Source organism: Amblyraja radiata, chromosome 5 (assembly GCF_010909765.2).
Source record: "Amblyraja radiata isolate CabotCenter1 chromosome 5, sAmbRad1.1.pri, whole genome shotgun sequence".
NCBI lineage: Eukaryota > Metazoa > Chordata > Chondrichthyes > Rajiformes > Rajidae > Amblyraja > Amblyraja radiata.
Window position 1 is genome coordinate 43,760,202 of NC_045960.1, and position 25,995 is coordinate 43,786,196.

The 25,995-nt window shown below is 43.8% G+C and overlaps 1 protein-coding gene across 2 annotated transcripts in view; it reads left to right on the forward strand.

The window, feature by feature from the left end:
• LOC116973234 (amine sulfotransferase-like) overlaps window positions 1-25,995 on the forward strand; it is a 54,496-nt gene that overhangs the window by 24,981 nt on the left and 3,520 nt on the right. For both annotated transcript variants that reach the window (XM_033021115.1, XM_033021114.1), the window contains 5 exons: window positions 9,570-9,733; window positions 11,022-11,224; window positions 14,130-14,256; window positions 19,048-19,142; window positions 20,818-20,989. In XM_033021115.1, the coding sequence (XP_032877006.1) occupies window positions 9,592-9,733; window positions 11,022-11,224; window positions 14,130-14,256; window positions 19,048-19,142; window positions 20,818-20,989 (739 nt within the window). In that variant the 5' untranslated portion in view covers window positions 9,570-9,591. The remainder of the gene's footprint in view (window positions 1-9,569; window positions 9,734-11,021; window positions 11,225-14,129; window positions 14,257-19,047; window positions 19,143-20,817; window positions 20,990-25,995) is intronic.

Here is a 25,995-nt window from a genome sequence, read left to right on the forward strand (position 1 = left end):
TAAGAGCCAAACACGGGCCGGTGGGACTAGTGTAGATGGGCACTTTGTTTGCCAAAGACCCTGTTTCTGTGCTGTATGGCTCTGAGTAAACAGAGAGTGCAACTGACCCCTGTGGCCATTCCACTTCAAAACAGGTGTACACTGATGGGAGTGACATGTTAAAAGTGAGGAGCAGTAGCAGTTAGGGGGATGACACTGAACCTGACTCAGAGCACAGCAGGGAAGAGTAATGTCAGGCAGAGCCATAGTGGTAGGAAACTCATTAATTAGGGGAGGCAGACAGGAGATTCTATTGTAGCACATGAGACTCCAGGGTAGTGGAAATCTTGTAGAGGTTTGTAGGAATATTCAATGGTGTGCCAAGTCTCTTTAAGCATGTAAGAATGTAGAAATGTTGGTACTTCTTGTTTCAAGATTCTTTGTGCTGGGCCCAGGATAGGTCTAAGGAGATGTTAACGCCGAGGAATTTGAACATGCTGCACTGTCATGAAATGAGAGAACATTTCCTGATCTGTGGTACAATCAAGCTGGCATATTTTAATAAGATAAACTTATTACTATTTATTATTTATATTTTTTATATTAAATTATTATTTATATATATAAATAATATAAAATATATTATATATTATATTATATATAATATAAAAAATATATAATAATATATATTATTTATAGCCTGGAATGCCAAGTGTCTTGAAATGCCAAGTTCCCAGAATGTTTTCAGCAGTGAATGTTGCTTGTCTCTCATGAGTTGTGGGGGGTGGCTGGGATTCTTCCCCGGACACAGTGCGAACTGCATCTTTAAGTTCGCCGACGACACCACCATTGTTGGACGAATTACAGATGGTGATCAGTCAAAGTATAGAAGTGAGATCGATTCCCCAAATGGTGCCAGCACAAAAACCTGGCTCCCAATGTCAGTAAGACCAAGGAACTGATTGTGGACTTTGGAAGAGGAAGGATGTGGACCCACAGACCTGTCTATATCGACGGGACGATGGTGGAGAGAGTCAAAAGTTCCAAATTCCTGGGCGTGCATATTTCTGAAGCTCTTTCCTGGACCCAACACAATGATGCAATTATATAAAAAGTCCATTTATTATATTCTGGACAGCAGAATGAATAACAACTTACACGCAGGCTGCCTGGATCACGAGAGAGATTTATGACCCAACATTCCCTACTTATATACAACACCAACTCATTAGCATATACATGAATATGCATGAATACATTACACCGCTCTCCTTTTTTAAAGTATTAAATCTAAGTACACAGTTACAATTTTCTTGTTGTTATGATACTTGATATAAACCAGTATTCATGAAATCTTAAATAATAAACATAATATATTTATTTTACATATTTACACATTTTCATTTTACCTATACAGTGAATTACTTAACTTACAAACCTAACCTTGCAGATGTCATATGCACGTTGCTGTTCCTTTCCTCACGTCCATTTCACATATTTTTGTAGCAGATGATGTAGTGGCTTTAGCACAGTTGCTAAATCTGGAAGGAATCATGCATAGAACTGCACCATGCCAAGGAATGATCGTAGCTCTGACACATTGTTGGGTTTTAGAGCATTCAATATTGCTTCAACTTTCGCCTTCACTGGGCGAAGTCCATTGGCATCTACTTTGAGTCCAAGGTAGACCACCTCTGACTGCGCAAATGCACATTTACTTTGTCGCAGTTTGATATTGTGGCAGTTCAGTCGTGTGATAACTTGCTCAAGGATTTCCAGATATTCTACCATGCCCTCTGTGAATATCAGTAGGTCATCCTGGTTGCACACACAGTGCGGAATACCTTGTAATATTTGGTCCATGACAGACTGGAAAGTTTTCAGGGAGGATTTCACACCATAGGGCAGCTTTGTATATGAATACAAGCCCTTATGTGTGTTGATCGTCAAGTACTGCTGACTTTCCTTATCGACATTGAGTTGGGCATAAGCGTGAGACAAATCCAGTTTAGTGAAGACTCTAAGTTCTGCGTACAGATCTTGCGAGGTTGGCAACGGATATTGTTCGTCATCAACGGCTTGGTTGATTGTGACTTTGTAGTCACCACATAGTCGAACAGTTTTGTCGGGCTTGGGTACGGCCACAATTGGCGTTGCCCAGTTACTCTGGTCTGTCTTCACGAGTTCTCCATTCTGCTCTAACCTGTCGAGTTCTTCCTCCACTTGTTGCTTTAGTGCATATGGTAAAGGTCTTGGTGGACAATACACTGGTTTCACATCTTGCTTAAGTCGAATGTGTGCAGAGTACCCTGTTATTCCCGTGTAATGGTCGGCAAAAATCTCTGCATGTTTGCTTATGACGTTTTCAAGACGAGATTTGACAAATTGACGCTGAAAATGTTCTTCCAGTCTAACTCTATTCTACTCAGCCAATCCTTTCCAAGGAGGGTTGGTTTATTTCTGTAGCTGGCCACTATGATGGGCAGTGTTACTGACTGACCATTATGCTGAACTTTACATTTCATTTGTCCACATGTCTCCAAAACTTCGCCCGAGTAGGTTCTCAGCTTGAGCTTTACTCTCAAACAATGGTATCTGTGGGAACTTTGTTTCGTACTGTTCTCTGCTCATGACCGAACAATCTGCTGCCGTGTCAACACACATATCGATTAACTGTTCATTTATCAATAGTTTCATTCGAAAGTCCTTGCCTTGGCTGGTTGTAGGCTTATCAATGTTGGTTGCATAAATGGTGTACAACCCAAGTTCATTTCCATCTGTGTTCATCTCCAAGTTGTGAACTCCTTTCTGGTGTTGTTGCTTGATTCCCGCAGATTGTTGGTTTCCTGTTTTAAGCTTGGCCCGACATGCTGAGGCGATGTGGCTTTTCTTCTGGCAGTTGTAGCACTTGGCCATTTTGAACTGCCAAAATTGGGATGAGTGATTACCGTTGTAACGATAACAACTGGCTGAACTCGGCTCCCTGCCATACTTTGGTTTTGGATTAGCGCCTCTTGGTTTGGCCATAGGCACTGCCTTGTGACTGTAAACGGCCACTGCAGTCCGTGGTGGGTGAAACTCGCGAGCATTCTTTGATGCCATCTCCATTGTGGTAGCAATCTTGCATGCTTTCTCGAATGTGGAGTGTTCATGAGTTTGGACTGAATTTGTTCATTCACTAGACCACAGACCGAGTCCGAGAAAGGTTTCAAAGTTACAGTGTAAACTTAAGTTTTTCAAGGCAATAATGTACTCATTGATTGTCTCATACTGCTCCTGGTTTCTAGTGCCAAATTTATAGCTTTCTGCAATTTCCAGAGGCTTTGGGTTGAAGTGCTCCTCCAACTTCTTCATAATGTCATTGAATGACACGTCTTTTGCCTTTAAGGGTGCAAGAAGATTCAAGAGAGTTTATTGTCATGTGTCCCGGATAGGACAATGAAATTCTTGCTTTGCTTCAGCACAACAGAATATAATAGGCACGAATAATACAGAGCAGATCAGTGTATCCATATGCCATTATATAAATATATACACACATGAATAAATAAACAGATCAAGTGCAAATAAACAGATAATGGGCTATGAATGTTCAGAGTTTTGTATGAATTGAGTTTAATATCCTGATGGCTGTGGGGAAGTAGCTATTCCTGAACCTGGACGTTGCCGTCTTCAGGCTCCTATACCTTCTACCTGAAGGCAGCGGGGAGATGAGTGTGTGGCCAGGATGGTGTGGGTCCTTGATGATGCTGCCAGCCTTTTTGAGGCAGCGACTGCGATAGATCCCCTCGATGGTAGGGATGTCAGAGCCGATGATGCACTGGGCAGTGTTTACTATTTTTTGTAGTCTTTTCCGCTCATGGGCACTCAAGTTGCCGAACCAAGCCATGATGCAACCGGTCAGCATGCTCTCTACTGTGCACCTGTAGAAGTTAGAGAGAGTCCTCCTTGACATACCGACTCTCCGTAATCTTCTCAGGAAGTAGAGGCGCTGATGTGCTTTCTTGATAATTGCATTAGTGTTCTCAGACCAGGAGAGATCTTCAGAGATGTGCACGCCCAGGAATTTGAAGCTCTTGCCCCTTTCAACCATCGACCCGTTGATATAAACGGGACTGTGGGTCCCCATCCTAGCCCTTCCAAAGTCCACAATCAGTTCCTTGGTTTTGCTGGTGTTGAGGGCCAGGTTATTATGCTGGCACCATTTGATCAGTCGGTCGATCCCACTTCTATACTCTGACTCGTCCCCATCAGTGATACGTCCCACAACAGTGGTGTCGTCAGTGAACTTGATGATGGTGTTTGCACTATGACCGGCTACGCAGTCATGAGTATAGAGTGAGTACAGCAGGGGGCTGAGCATGCAGCCTTGAGGTGCTCCCGTGCTGATTGTTATCGAGGCTGACGCCTTTCCACCAATTCGACCAGTCTGTGGTCTGTAAATAAGGAAGTCGAGGATCCAATTGCAGAGGGATGCGCAGAGACCCAGTCCTGCGAGTTTGGTAACCAGCTTGGAGGGGATGATTGTATTAAATGCCGAGCTGTAATCAATGAATAACCGCCTGACATATGATTTTTTCTTGTCCAAGTGGTCCAGAGCGGAGTGGAGGTCCAGCAAGATCGCATCCACCATTGATCTGTTGTGGCGGTAGACGAACTGCAGTGGGTCCAGGTTTTTGTCGAGGTAGGAGTTGATTTGCGCCATGATCAACCTCTCAAAGCACTTCATCACCACAGGCGTTAGTGCCACTGGTCGATAGTCATTGAGGCACGTCACCTTACTCTTCTTGGGCACCGGTATAATTGATGCCCTTTTAAAGCAGGTGGGAACCTCAGACCTCAGAAGTGAGAGGTTGAAAATATCCGTTAAAACTCCAGCCAGTTAGTCCGCACAGGTTTTTAGAACTCGACCGGGCATACCATCAGGTCCAGATGCTTTTCGAGGGTTCACCCCTCTGAAGGATTTTCTGACATCGACCTCTGTGACTGTGACTGAAATACCATCACAGCGAATGGGGGCTCGAGAAGGCACATCAGTGTTCTCCCTATCAAAACGTGCGTAAAATGCATTGAGCTCGTCAGGGAGTGATTTTACGCTGACATTCGAGCTACCTCCTGATTGCATTCAGGCCCCGCCACAGCTGCCGAACATCCGTCTCATCCTCCAGTTTGGAGCAGAAGTCCCTTTTGGCCTTTTTGATGGCCATACCAAGGTCGTATCTGGACTTCTTGTAGACCACTGTATCATCAGACATGAATGCCCGGTGTCTGGTCTACAGAAGAGTGCGGATCTCATAGTTCATCCAAGGCTTCTGATTGGGAAACACTCGGAAGGTTTTTGTAGGGATGCAGTCCTTCACACATTTCTTTATGAAGCCTGTAACGACTGTGTTGTATTCATTCAGGTCCGTTGCCGAGTCCCTGAACATTGCCCAGTCTACAGACTCCAAACAGTCCTGGAGTTGTTCCTCTGCCCCCTCCGACCAGCTCTGTACAGTCCTCACCTCTAGGGGTGTGCTCTTCAATTGCTGCCTGTAGGCAGGAAGAAGCAGCACCGTGGTATGGTCGGATTTACCGAAGTGAGGGCGAGGGATAGAGTGATAGGCATTCTTAATGGTGGTGTAGCATTGGTCGAGGGTGTTTGGTCCTCTGGTGCAGCAGGGGACATGTTGGTGGAAGTTAAGGAGCGATTTCGTAAGGTTTGCTTTATTGAAGTCCCCTGCTTTGGTGGTAAACGCCTCGAGGTAAGACGTCTGGTGTTTGTTGACCATGGCGTGCAGCTCCTCCAGTGCCAGACGGACATCTGCCTGGGGTGGGATGTAGACCGCGGCAGGATGATGGAGGTGAATTCCCTTGGAAGGTAGAAGGGACGGCACTTCACCGACAGATGTTCGAGGTGTGGAGAGCAGGAGTTGGACAGGACTGCCACATCTGAGCACCACGCAGAGTTGACCATGAGGCAGACTCCTCTCCCTTTCCCAGATGCCTGCATACGGTCCATACTGTGGATGGAGAACCCTTCAGGCTGGACCGCTGAGTCTGGGGAGCTGGGGGTGAGCTATGTATCTGTGAAACAGAACACAGAGCATTCCCTCAGCTCCCTTTGATAAAGCAGCCTTGACCTTAAGTCCTCCACCTTATTTTCAAGGGACTGTACGTTGGCCAGTAGGATGGTAGGGAGAGGGGGCCGAAGTCCCCTGTGCTTCAGTCTGACCTGAAGTCCTGCCTGTCAGCCACGTTTCCGGACACAATGGAGGCCTCTCTGTTGTTTCCAGGTACTGTGCTTACTGTACCTGCTGTTTCTGCGAACCTTCACTGGAACGGGGATTCCCTTGCAGACGGCAGCTCCAGCTCCGTTCCGATAGGAGATTCCCACACAGACGGCAGCTCCAGCTCCGTTGCTCCCGGTAAATCCTGCTCGTCGGTCCGGAGGTGTTTCCAGGTACAGTCCCTTTGATTTCTAGATGGGTCGGGTTCTCTCCAGCGGTCCATGGAACGCTTGCAGTCGGAGGCTCCCGTAGCTGCGGGAGATCGCAAAATCGCTGTTGCCTTCAGATGCATTAGCAGCTTGTCCATTACAGCGCCCCCGATCTCCGTGAGCAGAATCGCTTTCATGCGTTCGCAAACGGCTTTATTTGTTTCAGTCACTATCTCTCCTTCACCACTAATCTCCAATGTATTGTTTGCCGTGAAAAACATGTTTGTTCTCTCTATATAGGAGATGAACGGCTCTCTACACTTCTCAAAAGTGCCAAGGTTTCTGATGTAGCCCGTGGACGCTGCCATCGTGTCGTTCTCTTTGTTTTTAAAGTCCGTTCAAAAACCCAGAATTCCTGTATGTTCTGGTGTAACAATTCACCTAAAACTTAGCTGTACAAAAGCTATTCAGCTTGAGGAATTCGACAAAAAAAACTCAGTCTAAAATGTTATACAATCCCAAGGACGACATCTTGCCACGTAGACACAACATAGAGATAGCCTAACAAACTCTTGCCGATTTTTCAGAAGCTGTTTTAAACTACAGTCCCCTACGTTATGTCATTTGCTAAATCTCAGTTGAAATTGTAATTTTCACGGTAATTTGGATGATTTCACGACTAAACATATGTAGCGAGTTTTCCCACATCACTAAAGGACCTGTCCCACTTAGGCAATTTTTTTGGCGAGTATGCTGTCGCCACATGTTCGCGGGGTGATGCCTGTATGGTCGTGAGTTGTCTCCTCAAGTCACCTAAAGAGTCATAACCTTTTGCTTGCCGCTGGATTTTGAAATGTTCAAAACCGGATTGGATTTTGAATCCATTTGACGTACAACCCACCCAAGTTGGGGCAGAAATTCAAGAGAGCTTGATTGATTTTCAGTGATATAACTGCACGTCGTCAGTTATGTCATCTGCCAGATAAATTTCTAATACTGTGGGAAAAAGCCCAAAGATTATTTATTGCCTTTCCCTCAACATATTTGGTTGAGTGCGGATTCAGCAAGGTAGTTTCCTTGATAAAATCTAGAAACAGAATTGATATCGCAACAAGAGGAGACCTCCGACAGTCATTGTCTAATTTGGAGCCTGATCAAGTCAAGTCAAGTCAAGTTTATTCGTCACATACACATACGAGATGTGCAGTGAAATGAAAGTGGCAATGCTCGCGGACTTTTGTGCAAAAGACAAACAACCAAACAACCAAACAAACTATGAACACAATCATAACACACATATTCTTTTACATAATAAATAGTGGAAGGAAAAACGTTCAGTAGAGTTAGTCCCTGGTGAGATAGGCGTTTACAGTCCGAATGGCCTCTGGGAAGAAATTCCTTCTCAACCTCCCCGTTCTCACCGCATGGCAACGGAGGCGTTTGCCTGACCGTAGCAGCTGGAACAGTCCGTTGCAGGGGTGGAAGGGGTCTCTCATGATATTGTTGGCTCTGGAGTTGCACCTCCTGATGTATAGTTCCTGCAGGGGGGCAAGTGAAGTTCCCATAGTGCGTTCGGCCGAACGCACTACTCTCTGCAGAGCCTTCTTGTCCTTGGCAGAGCAATTCCCAAACCAGATGGTAATGTTCCCGGACAAGATGCTTTCCACCGCCACTGCGTAGAAGCACTGGAGGATCCTCGGAGACACTCTGAATTTCCTCAATTGCCTGAGGTGGTAAAGGCGCTGCCTTGCCTTACTCACGAGTGCTGAGGCGTGTGATGCCCATGTCATATCCTCAGAGATGTGGACTCCCAGATATTTAAAACAGTTCACCCTATCCACAGGATCCCCATTTATCCTCAATGGAGTGTACGTCCTCGGATGTTGTGCCCTCCTAAAGTCCATGATCAGCTCCTTCGTTTTTTTGATGTTCAAGAGGAGGCTGTTATCCTGGCACCAGAGTGCTAGACCAGCCACCTCCTCCCGGTAGGCCTTCTCGTCGTTGTCTGAGATCAGGCCCACCACCACAGTGTCATCAGCAAACTTAATTAATGAGTTGGAGCTGAACCTAGCCACACAGTCATGTGTGTACAGGGAGTACAATAGAGGGCTGAGGACGCAACCCTGGGGCGATCCTGTGCTCAGGGTGAGGGACTTCGATGTATTCCCTCCCATCTTGACTACCTGGGGCCTGGCGGTGAGAAAGTCCAGGACCCAGGCACACAGGGAGGTGTTGAGCCCCAATTCCATTAGCTTCCCGGCCAGTCTGGTGGGGACTATCGTGTTGAAGGCTGAACTGTAGCCTATGAACAGCATCCTCACGTAGCCCCCCTTCTGGCTGTCCAGTTGATATAAACCACAGACAGCAATGGGCCCAGCACTGATTCCTGAGGCACACCACTAGTCAAAGAACTTCAGTCCGATAACAACCTTCCCCCACCACCCTCCTTCCATGAAGCCAATTCTGGCATAAATCATGAAGCATTAATGACTCTGTTCAGTTCTACATTGTTTTCTTAATAGGCTCAGGCATTTTCCCTCCCACAGATAATTAGTTAACCAATTTGTTGATCCTTTTTTTTCTCCCTCTTAAATAGTGGGGTTATTTTGTTTTAATCCTTTTGAATGGGGCATTCGTGTGGAATTGGATAAGCATGCTAGAGGTTTGGACGACCGTATTTTAAGGAACATGGTTCCCTGGCCTGGAGATTGTTATTGAAGGTTAAAACGTGTTCACCGTGTGATATAAAGTAACATTGACTTGAGCTACATTTCAAAGGTGGAATACAGTGCATTTAGCACATCCAAAAAGGGACTATGGTTTTTATTTAGTTTCCGAAAGTAACAATAGCAATTGTTTTATGTGGACGTTGGACGGACATAGTGATTCCATGTTATTTAAGTTGGTCAAGATTACTTTATTAATCATGTGGCTACAGAAGCTTATTCTTGGGTCACAAAAGAAGCAGAGGTTTTGAGCAGTCTAGATCCACATAAAATAGACTGTGAATCCACATAAGACAATGACTGGGGAGAAGTAAAAATGCAAGAATACTATGTTGCTAAACATCCTATGAGGGAATAAGTTAAATATAATGCATATTGTTATCATTTTCCTCCTGATCAAATATATGACATTTAGATGAATATATTTTGATGTTCATCTTTTGTAGGTTTCTCATTTGTACACAAAAAATGTCCACGGCTGATAATCATTATTTTCAGTACAAAGGCTGTAACTTTGTTTCAGCTATCTACAAAAAAGAACATTTAGAACAACTGGAACATTTTGAAATAAAGGATTCGGATGTCTTCATTGTGACATATCCTAAATCTGGTAAGAAACTATGGGTCATTTCTGAAAGTAGTCAAAGTCTTTAGAGTTTTGTTGGCGCTGCTCTCTCCTCTACCCTTTCCATCCATTTACAACAACAGATTTTTGTTTTAAGCTATCTCATTCCCCAGGCTTTGAGGGCACTGGTTTTAAAGCTATACACCTACCTTGTTATTCTGTTGTTTAGTTTAGTTTAGAGATACAGAAACAGGCCCTTCACCGAGTCAGCGCCGACCAGTGGTCCCCGCATGCTTACACGGTCCTACACACCAAGCCAATTAACTTACATACCTCTTCATCTTTGGTGTGTAGGAGGAAACCGGAGCTCCCGGAGGAAACCCATGCAGGACATGGGGAGAACGTACCAACTCCATGCAGACAAGCGTCTAATGTCAGGATAGAACCAGAGTCTCTGGCACTGTAAGGCAGCAACTCTACTGCTTTTGGATCAAAGGTTTTGAGGCAACAAGTGTTGATCATTTTACAAAAACAATATCAAAACAAAAATCACATCATATCATTTCAGAAATTGAAACAGATGGTCAAAAACATGGTCAAAAAGTTAACACAAAAACAGAAAAATAGAAAAGTTTAAGGAGGGTATTCCTGAAAGGAGATGGTAAAATGAAAGTTGAGAGTGACCAGAAACCAGAATTGGTGTGCGGAAATGTAGGCACAAGAGATTTTGAAAACTAGAACAAAGATTTTAAAATTGTGAATTTGTATTACCAGGAGCCCATGTAAGTTGGCAAGCACAGAAGTAGTATTGTGAGTTAGCAGTAAGTTTAGAGATTAGAGGCTCAGATGCGAAGAATGTATCAGAACAGTATGTATTTCTTCAGCTGATAAGCTGAGGCAGCACTGGTATTTGATTTATAGATATAGCATTGATATGGGATGAGTAAGTAGTCCATTTGCCACGTCTGTCATAAATTACTCAAGGTTACACACAAATTGGTTTGGCCTCAAGTTGTTTGCATGTAGTTGGATAGAATCTGTTCATAGGGAATGGAGTTTGGGGTAGATCAAGGGGTGCTTTAGTCTTTCTGGCGTTTCTGTAGACGAATGTGGCTCCCCTTGTACTCCTGACAAGATGCCAACATTTCCAGAGGTGCTGCCTGATCTGTTTAGTTTTATCAGCATTTATTAGTGCTTATTTCTGATTTCCAGCTTCTGCAGATTTTTTTGATTCTCTTTATTGAAGCTAGGGTTCCCATCATTCGGTGTAAGTTGGAATATGAGCAACATTGTGTATCTTTTTCATTCATTACACTTCTCTTCTGCACACCAGGTACCATATGGATGCAGCAAATATTGAGTTTAATTTACGCTGATGGTGATCTGGATGATGTTCAGAGTAAACCAACAATGCAACGTGCTCCTTGGATTGAGGTGCCAAACTCAAATTTCCCGGAACGCCCATCACCTCGACTGAATGTCACACATTTGCCCTACCATCTCGTTCCTAAAGCTTTGAAGGCAAAGAAGGGAAAAGTAAGAGGTTTTTTTTAATCGCACTAAAATGTATTGGACAACAATGCCTAATTTTTAATCACGTCGCCAACTAAAGGCAATCCCTATCATATCTCTAAACCCTCCCCGGTTAGATAACCAATAACTTCCTTTAAACACATTTATTTTGGAAAACCTATTTCTGATTTTTCTATATGTAATAAATATTTAATACATGCAAATGACAAATATATGTCATCCAATCAGAAAACTAACCAATCCTGTTTCAATATATAATGTATAGTATCAGGCTACATGTTATACCTTGATAGTAATGCTATTATGGAACCGGCACAGTATTGGCAATTATGAATACTTGCAAAAAACCTCACAAACCTCGACAAGATTCCGCATGGTAGGCTGCTCTGGAAAGTTAGATCGCATGAGGTCCAAGGAGAGATAGCTGAATGAATCAAAAATTGGCTTCATGGAAGGAAGCAGAGGGTGATGGTGGAGGGTTGCTTCTCGGACTGGAGGCCTGTGACTAGTTGTATGCCTTGGGGTTCGGTGCTGGGCCCGTTACTGTTTGTCATTTACATTAATGATTGGGATGAGAACATACACGGCAAGATTAGCAATTTTTCAGATGATACAAAAGTGGCTGGTTTTGCAGATTGTGAAGATGGCTGTGAAGAACTGCAGCAGGATCTTGATCGATTGGCCAGGTGGGCTGAGGATTGGTTAATGGAATTTAATATAGAGAAATGTGAGGTGTTGCATTTTGAGAAGTCTAACATGGGCAGGACCTACACAGTGAATGGTAGGGCTCTGGGGAGTGTTGTAGAGCAGAGGGATCTAGGAGTGCAGGTGCATGCTTCCTTCAAGGTCGAGTCGCAGGTACATAAAAGGCTTTTGGCACATTGGCCTTTATCAGTCAGTATTGAGTATAGAAAAGAGAAGATTATGTTGCAATTGTATAGGATGTAGGTGCATTGTATTGTATTGTAGTGTGTTGTGTTCAGTTCTGGGCACCAATTTATAGGAAAGATATTGTCAAGCTGGAAAGGGTACAGTGAAGATTTACGAGGATGTTGCCAGGACTAGAGTCTCTGAACTATAGGGAGAGGTTGAGTAGGCTGGGAATCCTTGGAGAGCAGGAGGATGAGGCTATTCCTTGGAGAGCAGGAGGATGAGGCTATTCCTTGGAGAGCAGGAGGATGAGGCTATTCCTTGGAGAGCAGGAGGATGAGGGTCAATATTAAAGAGGTGTATAAAATCATGAGAGGAATAGATCGCGTAGAGTAACAGTCTCTCGGCCTGAGGAGGGAAATCAAGGACCAGAGGACCTAGGTTTAAGGTGAAAGGTAAAAGATTTAATAGGAATTTGAAGGGTTACCTTTTCACACAAAGGGTGGTGGGTGTCTGCCTGAGGAGGAAATTGAGGCAGGGACTATCTCTACTTTTAGAAACAGTTAGACAGTGTAGCTGGGACATGTAGGCCGGTGAGGGCAAGTTGGGCCGAAGGGCCTGTTTCCACCCTGTATCACTCTACGACACTATGACTCTAAATAACACTTTAAAGAATTACTTTAAATGTATATCATTTCAGATTTTACATTTATCAAAATATGCTTAATGTATAAGAAGTGAATACGTCAAAATATGCAGAGTGTACAACTGTTTGATTTCAGCTGCTTTTTATTAATTGAATCATCCCTCAGAAGGGTCTCAACCCAAAATGTCACCTATTCGCTCCATAGATGCTGCCTCACCCGCTGAGTTTCTCCAGCATTTTTGTCTACCTCCACAAAGGAAAATCACAGGTTTTAATTTGATGGCTCCATGGATTTATTTTGTTGTGGTGTAGCTGCTGAGTAAAGAAGTGATATTTTGCCTCATATTGTGTTGGAGTGCACAAATTAAAGGATTTTAGTTTGAGAGCAAAAATGCTTTTGAAGTGTAGACCGTGTGTTTACGATCTTGGGTGGGGATTTTCATCTCTTTTATTATGCAAATTGGATACCAAAGAGATTAAAGATTTGAAAGCTGACCAGAGGAGGGAATGAATGTGGATTCACCTTTGGGGTCAAAATCTGGTATGGAGATAGAAGGATGTTTGGATTCATGAGGAAATTGGTGAAAGTGATAAAGGAAGGAGAAAATATTTGCTTATTCTCAGAAATGAAGCAACCATGATGGTGATGGAAGAAGATTATTTTTGTGATTGGATGCCAGTGACGAATAGTTTCACATTATTCAATTCTGGCATCTTGGCTGTTTACAATATATATGAATAATTTGAATGTGGATTTAATTGCGTGATCACTAAGTTTGCAGATAATACTAAGATAGATGATGTCCTTGACAGAGTGGACGATATCAATCTTCTGGTGAATTGGGCTGAGAAACGGCAGATGGAGTTTAATTCTGATAATATGTGAGGTGATGCATTTTGGGAGTCCAGGTAGTTTTGCTATGACATGTTTCTATAAAACGAATTCGATATAATACGAGTGATAAATTAAGAAACATTAGTTTTAACATTTTAAACATTTATGCTGTGCCTGGGTGAACACTAGAATCACTGATTGAAGACTACAGACTGAGTGGTGAAAGTTGGCAATAATACAGATGGGTGCCCTCCGATCGGCATGGGCCTGATGGGCCGAACGACCAGTTTCCATGCTGTAAAACTCTGTAACTCTGTGAATCACGTTGGATTGGATAGAACAGGGTGTCAGTTTTGTCATTGTGGCAATTTGCAACTAAAAACGATTTGCTCATAATTAATAACCAGTCGGTGTCCATTATTTGATTTGCACATGTCAATATTAATTAAGATCCATCCAAAATCAATTTACTACACTATTTAATTCATGCAGTCTGTCATCTTTTATGTTTTTGTACAATTTTAGTTGTTCTGCATTTCATGTTCTGGTTCTTACAGGTTATTTATGTTGCACGGAATCCTAAGGATGTACTTGTCTCTTCTTATTATTTCCATAAACATTTTGCCCTGTATGAATCACCAAAAAACTTTCCCGACTTCTTTGAAAAATTCATTGATGGCAGAGGTAAATCTGATTATTTTGTAAGCTTTCTGTAATTGTTAGTTTGTTCATCAATTGTCATCCTTCTGCGTAATTAATTTCCCTTCTGGGATAAATAAAGTTCTATCGTATCATATCGTAATTATAACTTACTTTTAATATATTTAAACAGGGATAATGAGAGTGGTGAGTGACAGTTAGAAAGGTAGAGGACAAACTAATTGTGCAAAGGAGCCAAAAATGGGTATGACAAACTAGTGTGTATGGAAGGGACTGTGTAAAAAGATATATCTGCAATGAGATCCAAAACAGCGAAAAGTGGTGCAAAATCAAAACCGAGGGATTTGTACAAATCCTGCATACCTTCCGATAACAAGATTGATGAATTAATAGATCATACTGCCTTATTTCCAATTGTACTAACAGACTTTGCAGAGGTGATTGAGGACTGCAATCAGAGTATAGAAGAGATGAGGAAAATGGAAAGAGTAGCTGGTAGTCTACTGATATATTATTGGTCACCTGTAAGTTAACAGATATTGTGGCATGTAAGGTAATGAATATCAGATAACATCTATCTATCTATCTATCTATCTATCTATCTATCTATCTATCTATCTATCTATCTATCTATCTATCTATCTATCTATCTATCTATCTATCTATCTATCTATCTATCTATCTATCTATCTATCTATCTATCTATCTATCTATTATTATATAAAAGTCTGTGGCTTCCGGCTGCCTGCCGCCTGCCTGACTTGTGGCTGCCAGCCTTTGATTCGTTGCTATGCCGACATCAGACGCAGAATCGCCGAGATTTTTTCAATTTCGGTAGAGATTTCACTTTTCATTCCAAGTATCCACTCTTGATTAAATTTCGTCGTTTTATGTACACATTTTAAAATAAAATTCTTCTCACCCCCCAAAAATATTTTTTAAAACAGCTTCTCACCCATAGAATGTTGGTGAACATTCCATCGTCTGATGTCACAATGCCCAATGCTCACAGATGTCTAATCAGAATGGATCTATTTACATATGCCTTTGCACCAGCCCCAGCCTCAGCCCCAGCCCCCCCCCCCCCCCCCCCCCCCCCCCCCGCAACCTGTGTCGAAGCGCGTCATCATGTGTGTGGGAATAGAGAAAGAGGATTGGGGGTGATAGGGAATGGGGAACAGATGGACTGTCCCTACCCCTCCCCCAACCACTCTCCCTCCCCACTATTTCCCCTCTCTCCTCCCCTCCCTCTCCCCCTCCCTCCACACTCTTCCCCCTCCCTCCCTTAACCCACATCTACCTCCTCCCCCTCCCCATCCCTCTCTCCCCCTCCCCCATCCCTCTCTCCCCCTCCCCCATCCCTCTCTCCCCCTCGCCCATCCCTCTCTCCCCCTCCCCCATCCCTCTCTCTCCCCACCCCCTTCACCCTCCCCACTCTTCCCCCTCCATCCACACTCTTCCCCCTCTACCACCTACCCCAATCTTATCGCCTCCCTCCCCCCTCCCCACACCTTTCTCCTCCCCATCCCTCTCTCCTCTTCCTCCCCATCCCTCTCTCCTCCCCTCCCCATCCCTCTCTTCCCCCTCCCCCACCCCTCTCTCCTCCCCCTCTCCATCTCCCTCTCCTCACCCCTCTCTCCTCCTCCTCCTCCTCCTCCTCCCTCCACACTCTTCCCCCTCCCTCCCCTAACCCATCTCCCGCCTCCCCCCCTCCCCCACATCCCTCTCTCCCACCCCCATCCCTCTCTCCCCCTCCCCATCCGTCTCTCCTCCCCTTCTCCATCTCCCTCTCCTCACCCCTCTCCCTCTCCTCCCCCTCCTTCTCCCACCCCATCCCTCCCTCCCCCACCCCCCTTCCTCCTCTACCCCAACCCCTTCCCTCTCTCCCCCGCCCCCTTCCCCCCCATCCCCCACACCTCTCTCCCCATCCCTCTCTCCTCCCCTCCCCCACCCCTCTCTCCTCCCCCTCTCCATCTCCCTCTCCTCCCCTCCTCCCACCCCCATCCCTCTCTCACCCACCCCCCTTCTCCCTCACCACTCTTCCCCCTCCTTCCACACTCTTTCCCCTCTCTCCCCTACCCAATCTCTCTCCTCCCCTCCCTCCCCCCTCCCCCACACCTCTCTCCCCCTCCCCTCTCTCTTTTCCTCCACCATCCCTCTCTCTCCCCCCCCCCCCCCCTCTCCATCTCCCTTGCCAAAGACATTCTTGCCATAGAGGGAGTACAGAGAAGGTTAACCAGACTGATTCCTGGGATGTCACGACTTTCATATGAAGAAAGACTCGATAGACTCGGCTTGTACTCGCTAGAATTTAGAAGATTGAGGGGGGGTCTTATAGAAACTTACAAAATTCTTAAGGGGTTGGACAGGCTAGATGCAGGAAGATTGTTCCTGATGTTGGGGAAGTCCAGAACAAGGGGTCACAGTTTAAGGATAAGGGGGAAATCTTCTAGGACCGAGATGAGAAAAACATTTTTCACACAGAGAGTGGTGAATCTCTGGAATTCTCTGCCACAGAAGGAAGTTGAGGCCAGTTCATTGGCTATATTTAAGAGGGAGTTAGATGTGGCCCTTGTGGCTAAAGGGATCATGGGGTATGGAGAGAAGGCAGGTACAGGATACTGAGTTGGATGATCAGCCATGATCATATTGAATGGTGGTGCAGGCTCGAAGGGCCGAATGGCCTACTCCTGCACCTAATTTCTATGTTTCTATGTTTCCCTCTCGTCACCCCTCTCCCTCTCCCATCCATCCCTCTCTCCCCCACCCCCCTTCACTCTCTACCCCACCCCCTTCCCTCTCTCTCCCCGCTCCCTTCCCCCTACCCCTCTGTCCCTCTTCCACCACTCCCCCTACACCTCTCCCCCCCTCCCCACTCTTCCACTTCTCTCCCCCCTCCCCCCCACTCTCCTGCCCCACTCTTTCCCCTCTCTCCCCCCACCTCTCTCCCCCTCCCTCCACACTCTTCCCCCTCCCTCCACACTCTTCCCCCTACCCCATCTCCCTCCCAATCCCTCCCCCCTCCCCTCCCTTCCCATCCCTCCCCCCTCCCCTACACCTCTCTCCCCTCCCCATCCCTCTCTCCTCCCCCTCACCCTCCTCTCCCCCTCCCATCCCTCTCTCTCACACTCACCTTCCCTCTCCCCCACCCCTCAACCCCATCTCCCTCCGCCCCTCCCCCAAAAGAAAAAAAATGTTTTACAGTGATTCTTGCTGAGATCGCTCAATTTTCATATTCAAAACTATGGCAGCACAGTGGCGCAGCGGTAGAGTTGCTGCCTTACACCTCCAGAGATCCAGGTTCAATCCTGACTACAGGTGTTGGCTGTATGGAGTTTGTACGTTCTCCCTATTACCTCATGGGTTTTTTCTGGGTGCTCCTGTTCACTCACACACTCTAAACCCGTACAGGTTTGTACTGTACTTGGCTTCTGTAAATTGTAAATTGTCCCTTATGCGTAGGATAGTGCTAGTGTCGGGGTGATCGCTAGTTGGTGTGGGCCGCTGGGCCGCTGGGCCGATGGGCCTGTTTCCACGCTGTATCTCAAAAGTCTAAAGTTCTGAAGATGGTATAGGAAGAACTTCGCGATAATCATAGTTGAGAAGAAAAATAACGCGTAGCTCACTAAAAAGAAAAGTTTGTGCAACTCCAAGTTGTCAATAAGTGGATGATAAATTGGACAGATATGTCAGGTGAACTATAATCTGAATAATATGTTCTAACATTCCTGAAGAATGAAAATGACCAAAAAATCTTCTCTGTTAGCCATTACAATTTTTAATATCATTAAAAAATGTTCACTTCCATGATGCTCTTGACAACATTAGACACCACACATGCACTGCTTCCGAGTTGGAGAACTAATGTTAAGCAGCTTAGCAAGGCTGAATTTTCCTTCAGTGGAGTATATATGATCAGAACAGTGGTGCAGTTGTGAGCATGGCTGTCTCACAGTTCCATGGATCCAGGTTCAATCCTATCTGTGTGGTGTGTGCACATTCTCCCCAAGACATTGTCACAAAAATGCAGAAGCAGTGAATTTGTTCATTAGTTTCTGTTGGCAGAAACCAGGCTAGAGTTTGGGCCTATATACCATAACTAATAGTGGTGCATGAATTCTCTGAAACTTCCTGAATTCCTGCCAGTTGCTGGGTAAACTGACCACTCAATCTGAATCTGGATAATAGGAACATATACGTCAGCATAATTCTTCAGGTGTTTTGCAGATCTCTCCGTCCCCCCCTCCCCATTCCTTTCTGGCAGTCCTTAAAAGTTACCTTTTTGACCAAATGATTGGTTATCTGCCTTTATTGATGGCTTGATGTCAATATTGTTTAGTCCTGTTGAGTTGTAGTACTGTAGGTTTGTTGCGAAAGGAAAATGACAGGATCTTAGGAATTATCCACATTTTGGTTGCATCATTTTTGATGGTGTAAATATTTAATTAATAACTCATTTAGTAAGCATTACCCAGTTGGAAGATTGGTGGTGAGTGCTTTATTTCATCGGACACTACTTGCTTTTTCCAATAAACGGTCCGTTCTAGGTAAGGCTACACAAGTGCAAACAGAAATTTTGTCCCTTTAGTTAAATTTCTTATAAATAACGTCGGACAATAAGATTCATCATGATCAAAACTTTACAGTTGTTTTATTGAAAATATCCTGCTGTTCTATATCCTTTTTTACAGAGAAAATGTGGGTACTTTCATTTTTTGAAATGCAAACCCATTAGGAAAAAATAACACTAGCATTCTCATATTATTTTAATGCAGCTCAAATTTAAGATAACCTGAATTTTGCTTTGTCCGATAGTGGAATTCAGCTGCTGGTTTGACCATATCAGGGACTGGTGCACTCATAAGGATGAATTCAACTTCTTGTTCCTAACCTATGAGGAGATGCAAAAGGTATAGCAATTATGCAAGTATTATATTATTATGTGTGGTACACAAAAAAGCTGGAGAAACTCAGCGGGTGCAGGCGCATCTATGGAGCAAAGCCACCTTCTCATCTCTAGCCTTTGTCACTTACTCTGCCCACCTGGCAATCAAAGCTCCCTCACCTGTATCCACCTATCACTTTTCTGGCTTTCTCTCCTCTACTACAATCAGTCTGAACAAGGGTCCCAACCTGAAATTTTGCATCCATTCCCTCTACAGATGCTGCCTGACCTGCTGAGTTATTCCAGGACTTTGAGTATTGCATATAATTCAAGTAATTGAATATCTTGATTGTTTTGTTTCCATCAGCCCCCCTTTTCTAATGGCATTTACCTTGCATACTCAGGTAATGCAACACTTGTCCTATTTTTTCTTTCTCTACCACCATTCAGGGATTTACCTGTCTTTCCAGATTAAGCAGCAATTCATTTGCATTTGTTCTAATCAAGTACAATATTGCCCAACATGCCCCATCTACATTAGTCCGAACTGCTTGCATTTGGACCATATCCTTCTGAATCTATCCTATCCATGTACCTGTCCAAATGTCTTTTAAACATTTTGATAGTACCTGCCTCAACATGCTTCCTTCGGCAGTTCATATACCCACCACCCTTTGAGTGAAAAATCTGTCCCTCGGGTTCCTATTAAATCTTTTCCCCCTCATCTTAAACCTATGTCCTCTGGTTCTCGATTCATCTACCCCGGGCAAGAGAGTTTGTGCATCTACCCCATTTAGCCTGCTCAACCTCTCCCTACAGCTCAGGCCCTCAAGTCCTGGCAACATCCTCATAAATTTTCTTTGCAATCTTTCCAGCTTAACAAAATTCTTCCTACAACATGGTGACCAAAACTAAAAAAAAAAAAAAAAACTCTAAATGTGGCCTCACCAATGTCTTGTACAACTGTAATATAACCTCTCCATTTCTATACTCAATGCTCTGACTGTTGATAGCCAAAGTGCAGAAGCCTGGACCACCCTAGCTATCCGCGCGACACAATTTTCAAGGAACTATGTACCTGCGCTCCTAGATACCTCAGCTCCATAACACTCCCCAGAGCCCTGCCGTGCATTGTGTGGCTCCTGTCCTGACTTCTCAAAGGAATTTCTTTAATCAGAAGGTGGTAAATCTGTGGAATTCATTGCTACAGACAGCTGTGGAGGCCGTCAATGGATATTTCAAGGCGGAGATTGACAGATTCTTGATTAGTAAGGGTGTCAGGGGTTATGGGGCGAAGGCAGGAAATTGGGGTTGAGACGGAATGATGGATCAGCTATGATTTAATGGTGGAGTGGACTTAATGGGCTGAATGGCCTAATTCTACTCCTACAACTTATGAACCTCGCACTTATCTGTATAAAACTCCATTAACCATTTCTCAACACACCTGCCCAACCAATCAAGCCTTTGTGCCACCATTTATCTGTTTACTGCAGATGGAAGAGAGGGATGAAATAAGAAGCATCAAATCAGAACCGAGAAATGACAGAATATATGAATACTAAAATAACATACCCATTTATGAGCAATATTCTAGAATGATACATTACTTGCATGTTAATTGGTGAATAGCATAGAAGGTATTACTTTAGGAAGTATCACAGAAGCTGTTGCTACACAAGCTACATTTATGTTGGCAGGATCTCAGAGCAACAATACAAAAAATTTGCAACTTTGTTGGAAGACAGTTGGATGACGAAAAACTTGACAGCGTGATAAAACACAGCTCGTTCGAAACTATGAAAAAGGATCCAATGGCTAACTATGAAGGAATTCCTAAAAAATCCCCAGGGGGATCGTTTCTTCGTAAAGGTACTTTGCATGACTTTTATAATTCAGAATTGATGATTCCAGATATTGCACTTTTCTTTGTTGGAACATGTCTAAATGCATGAAGAATATTAAATGAATGGATCACTGGAGTTTCTGACATCGAAAGGGCCATTCCACTCGATGGTTGTGCCAGCCACAAATGGAGCTCTTTGTGTCATTCCAATCCCCTGCTCCCAATCTGTGGTTTTATAGATATTGGTGATTTAATTGTTCATCAAGCTACTTTTTACATGTGGTAACCTTTCCCACCACCCTGTGAAACAGTGAGTTCCAAACCCACATTAGCATTCATTTAGCAATCATATTAAATCTCTGCCCATTCATTACTGAACTTCTGCCAAGTAAAATAGATCCTCCCTATGCACCTTTGACTTATGTATACTTTCATTAATGGAATTTCAGTTTAGTTTCATTTGTTCCGAGAACCCTGCCTCTTCAACCGTTGCAAAGCATTATTCATCTAACTGCAGTATTTTCCATACCCTCCATTGTTGTTTCACATTTCCTGTGGTCTAGTGAACACTGAACTTTAGCTTAGAGGCTGCAGAAATTCTTGAATTATAGGGAATTCCTTCAAAGCCCCAGCACGTGATTGAAGAAGGCTCTTGATCCAACACATCGCCTATCCATTCTTTACACACACGCAGCTTGACCCATTGAGTTACTCCAGCAATTTGTGTTTTACTCAATATTACAACATCTGCTGTGCCTTGTGTCTCCATATTTTTATTACTTCCTATTTGTTTATTTCTCTTCTGTATTCCCTTTAATTCAAATTGGGAATAAATTATGAAATAAATGTATTATAAATGAATTCAAAATATTTTACTATTTAATGAGTAATCCATTTTTTGAAATCTCATAATACTTCATCTTTCCCTTTTCTGTGATGCACATCCCCTGTGCACATTTAACAAACAAATTGTATTTCACCTTGATTTTACCTGCAAATTGTATATTGAATTTGCCCTCTTTGCCCTTCTACTGTATTTTTAATTTTCTGTTTAATTCTCCCCCTGCACCTACTTTGCAGACAGTCCACAGGTTACACTGGGTTTTCGTTCCTGAGAATTGCCCATAAGCTGATTTACAAACAATATAGTTAAACGCCTTGATTAAAATCCCATTGCCCAAAGCAGTTGAGACTCCCCTTCTGATGTATTACTGTTTTCTCTCAGTACCTCATCATGGTGTCATCCGTTTTCTCCGGTTTTGTATCATTCTGCATACACTTGGCATAATTCTTTCATTTCATCAGATATCTATATTCATCCTAACATTATCCATAATTAAATGAATGGAACATACACTGCATTCAGTTCTCAATAAATGCATTAAATAACTAGTTTGCATTTCTGGTATTTTCCTATCTTGAAAAATTCTTTAAAAATCTCTGGAAGAATTTGTGTAAAGTTGGATTTCCATGAATCAGGTCTTCCAAAATCCAGGGATCACAGCTCTTAGCTTTCAGCAATTTTGAGTGCTTAGTATTTGTTATAGACTTTCTGTGTATCTTTCTTCTTGTCCTACCCTGTATATTCCACTATATCGATGAGAGCTTAAATTTGGTATCTGTCTTTATTATTTATTGAAAATATATTTGATCTCAACCTCATTATTTTCTCATTGAATGTTCCCTGTTAATCTAGCATCAAGTTACCACTTGACAAGCTTGTTTTCTTATTAAATCATATTTCAGCTGGTTAGGTCAACCTTCCTCTAATTTGGAACCTATCCTTCTCCTTTGTCATTTCCCATATCAATCTGGCTAATAATCGTTCCCACAAACACTTCCACCCTGTCTTCTTGCCCAGATTCTGTTCTGAACACCAGCACTGTCATCTTTAAAGGTATAAAAGTGTAAATGGGCATGATGATGTCAGTGTCCAAGTCCTGTAAAGTTCTGTAAAGTCATGTAAAGTTCTTGCACAGAACGTTCCCCATGGAATAGAAATGTATCGCAACGACATCACGAAGTAGAGTTACACAGTACTATGTATATCTGTTGTGCTGCTGCAAGTATTTCATTGTTTCGTATCGGGACATGTGACGATAAAATACTCTTCCGTTTCCATTGTTCCGTGTCCATCAGTAAATTTTCAAATGGAAATACATAAGAATCTGGTTAGGAAAAGCTGTTAAGTTATGGAAATAACTGTGGGTTAGCAAAAGACAAATAAGGTATGGAATGTAAGTAAAAAGTTATTTTAGAGTTAAATTATATGTCTTACCTATGCATAACTAAAGCTCTGATCTCGTGCTCTTCTGATTTGGGCAGTTTTTCTATTTGCGCAAAAACGGTACGCGATCGCACTACGAATTTTCGCCAGCTCACTCACCGTTCTCCTGTGCTGCGAGTGCAACAAGTTTTGTTCCGATCGGTAGTATATTGTAAAAGTTAGTGAGGTTTAGAAATCTTAAAAACGCCAAGTGGGCAGATCGATCTCTCCTGCCAGTCAGCGCCGCGCGAATTAGTCTCTTCTGTCACTCCCCGGGATGGTCCGCCCCTTCCTGCGCCATTGCGTCTTCACTGGAGCTGAGGGAGGCCGGCAGAGGACTCCAACTGGACACAATTTTCAGAGGGACAGGAAGTGGCGCGGCGATGTCGCCAAACGGAAAGCAGTGAATCTGATCCCGGCAGAGGAGAGAGTCCAGCGCCCGCTGTGAGTCCCAAACGCACCGCCATCGCAATGCCCCGCAGCTCCAGCCCCTTCCCCTCTGGTCCTCCTCACTGGCTCCTGCCCCCTCTCCCGTGATACCCCTCTCTCCCCCATGGCTCTTAACCCATCTTTTCTCCGAGCAATCCCCGGCTGTAGCTGCTGGTGCTTCTGGGCCGATCCGAGGCCTGGCTCTGGGTGCGCCGATGGTTGATGCTCCTCTGGGGAACGCAAGAAGGGAGAGGAATGACAACCTCGAGATTCTGGGGAGGGAGAGTGGGGGAGGAGAGGGGATAGAAGGAGAGGATGGGAGGGGAGAGTAGGTATGGAGGGATGGAGGGAGTGACTGAGGGTAGGGGAAAGGAGAGGGAGAGAGAGGTGAGGGAGGGATTGGGGGAAGGGAAAGAAGCGGGAGGGCAAAGAGGAGGGGAGAGAGAGTGCTAGGGATGAGTGGAAATGAGCTGCACGTATGCAGTTGGGGGCGCCGGTTGAGTGGTGAATATTGCATTGGGGGACCAAGTCTCCTGTGTGTCAGGGACCCAACTGGTCCCACTTAGTTGAGTGAAAATGTAAAAACAGGAGCCAAAGTCTCTTCTGCCTGTGGTTTCCTGCTGTAGTTATAATGAAAATTATTTGTGACTGCAGTGTCTGATCTGATTTGCCTTTTATTGGACTAAGGTTTCTTCCACCTTATGCAGGACAAAAAGTGTAAAGAGGAAGGGACTACAGGAAGGCATGCTTACTATTTTCCTTGGACATAAAGGATGATGTATTTGTGAAGTGAGGCTTTCTCAGCAACCAAGTCAGGAGGCATAGTCAACACTGAATGGCACTAGGCCATGAAAGTGGCCCAAAATCTTTAAATAATGTACTGTTTTACTTTTTGTTATTGCCTACCTTCATGCTCAGGGACTGCATAGAATTACTGGAGTCAGAAGGTGGAATCTACATGGCTGATACTGCAAAAAGGCATCAGTGGTGCTTGTGTTGCATTTCACATTCCCTATTCCTCAATTAAGCTCCCTATCCCTGCTCCAAAAAAACTATAAGGGTCGATACTGGAGGGCAACAGCAGATACCACTTCAGCAGCTAATATCCAAAAGTATTTGTGCCTGAATGTGGTAGCTGAAACCAATTTTACAAAAAGGAGCATTGAGAAAATTGTAGATGACAATGACAATTAAACCATTGTTTAATTATCTATCAATGTATGTTTTTGTCACATCCCCTACTTAGCCACGAGGATCATTGCAACACCAATTGTTTCTGAAATTACTCTAGCATTTTAATATTTATCACACCACTTTGCATGTTAATTTTGGGTGTTGCTCATATATTTTTGTGTATTGGTTCAATACCTTTTCCTGATTGTTTACTGTATTGTACACCTCAAGGAGATCACTTGTTCATTTTACAATTAACCTTGCCTAATGGGAAGTGAAAGTAATCGATCTGCCACTATTTCTGCATTAAGGACATTTTTTAATTTTTCTTGGTGAATGGAAAGACAAATCAGGCAGCCCATAGAATGGGTGAATGGCCCACACAATTACAATTGTTCTTCACCATCTCAATCCAAGCCTGCAAATCCCACCTTCCTCCAGTCTTTCTCTGTGACTCAAACCCCAACGATGCAGAATAAGAAGGTGGTGGGTATATGGAATGAGCTGCCAAAGGAGGTAGTTGAGGCAGGTACAACAATAACATTTAAAAGACACGTGGGCAGATACATGGATAGGAAAGGTTTAGAGGGATATGGACCAAATACGGGCAAATGGGACCAGCTTAGATGGGGGCATATTGGACTAGTTGGGCTGAAGGGCTTGTTTCCGTGCTGAGTCCATTAATATTAATAGCTGTATTAGCTGTAATAGCTAATAGCAATAAACTCAACTGAGCTTTGTGCTGCGCTACCCTCTCTATATCCATGAACATATAGCCATACACAGCACCAATGTCAACTTTAAATTTGGGGGTGACACCATCGTTGTTGGACAAATAATGGGTAACGATATGCCAAAGTACAGGAGAAAGATTGGTAATCTGATTAAATGGTGCCAGAACAACAATTTTGCTCTCAAAATGAGCAAGATCACAGAACCGATTGTTGACTTGAGAAGGAGAAGGCTGGGGATCCACTAAACTATCTTCATTGATGGGATGGCAGTGGAGAAAGTCAACAACTTTAAGATCCTGTGCGTGTATATATCTGAAGATCTGCCCTGGGCCCAGCACATCGATGCAATCACAAAGCTCATCAATATCTCTACTTCCATTGAAGATTGAGAAAATGTGGTATGTCAGTGAATACTCCATTGAACCTCTAC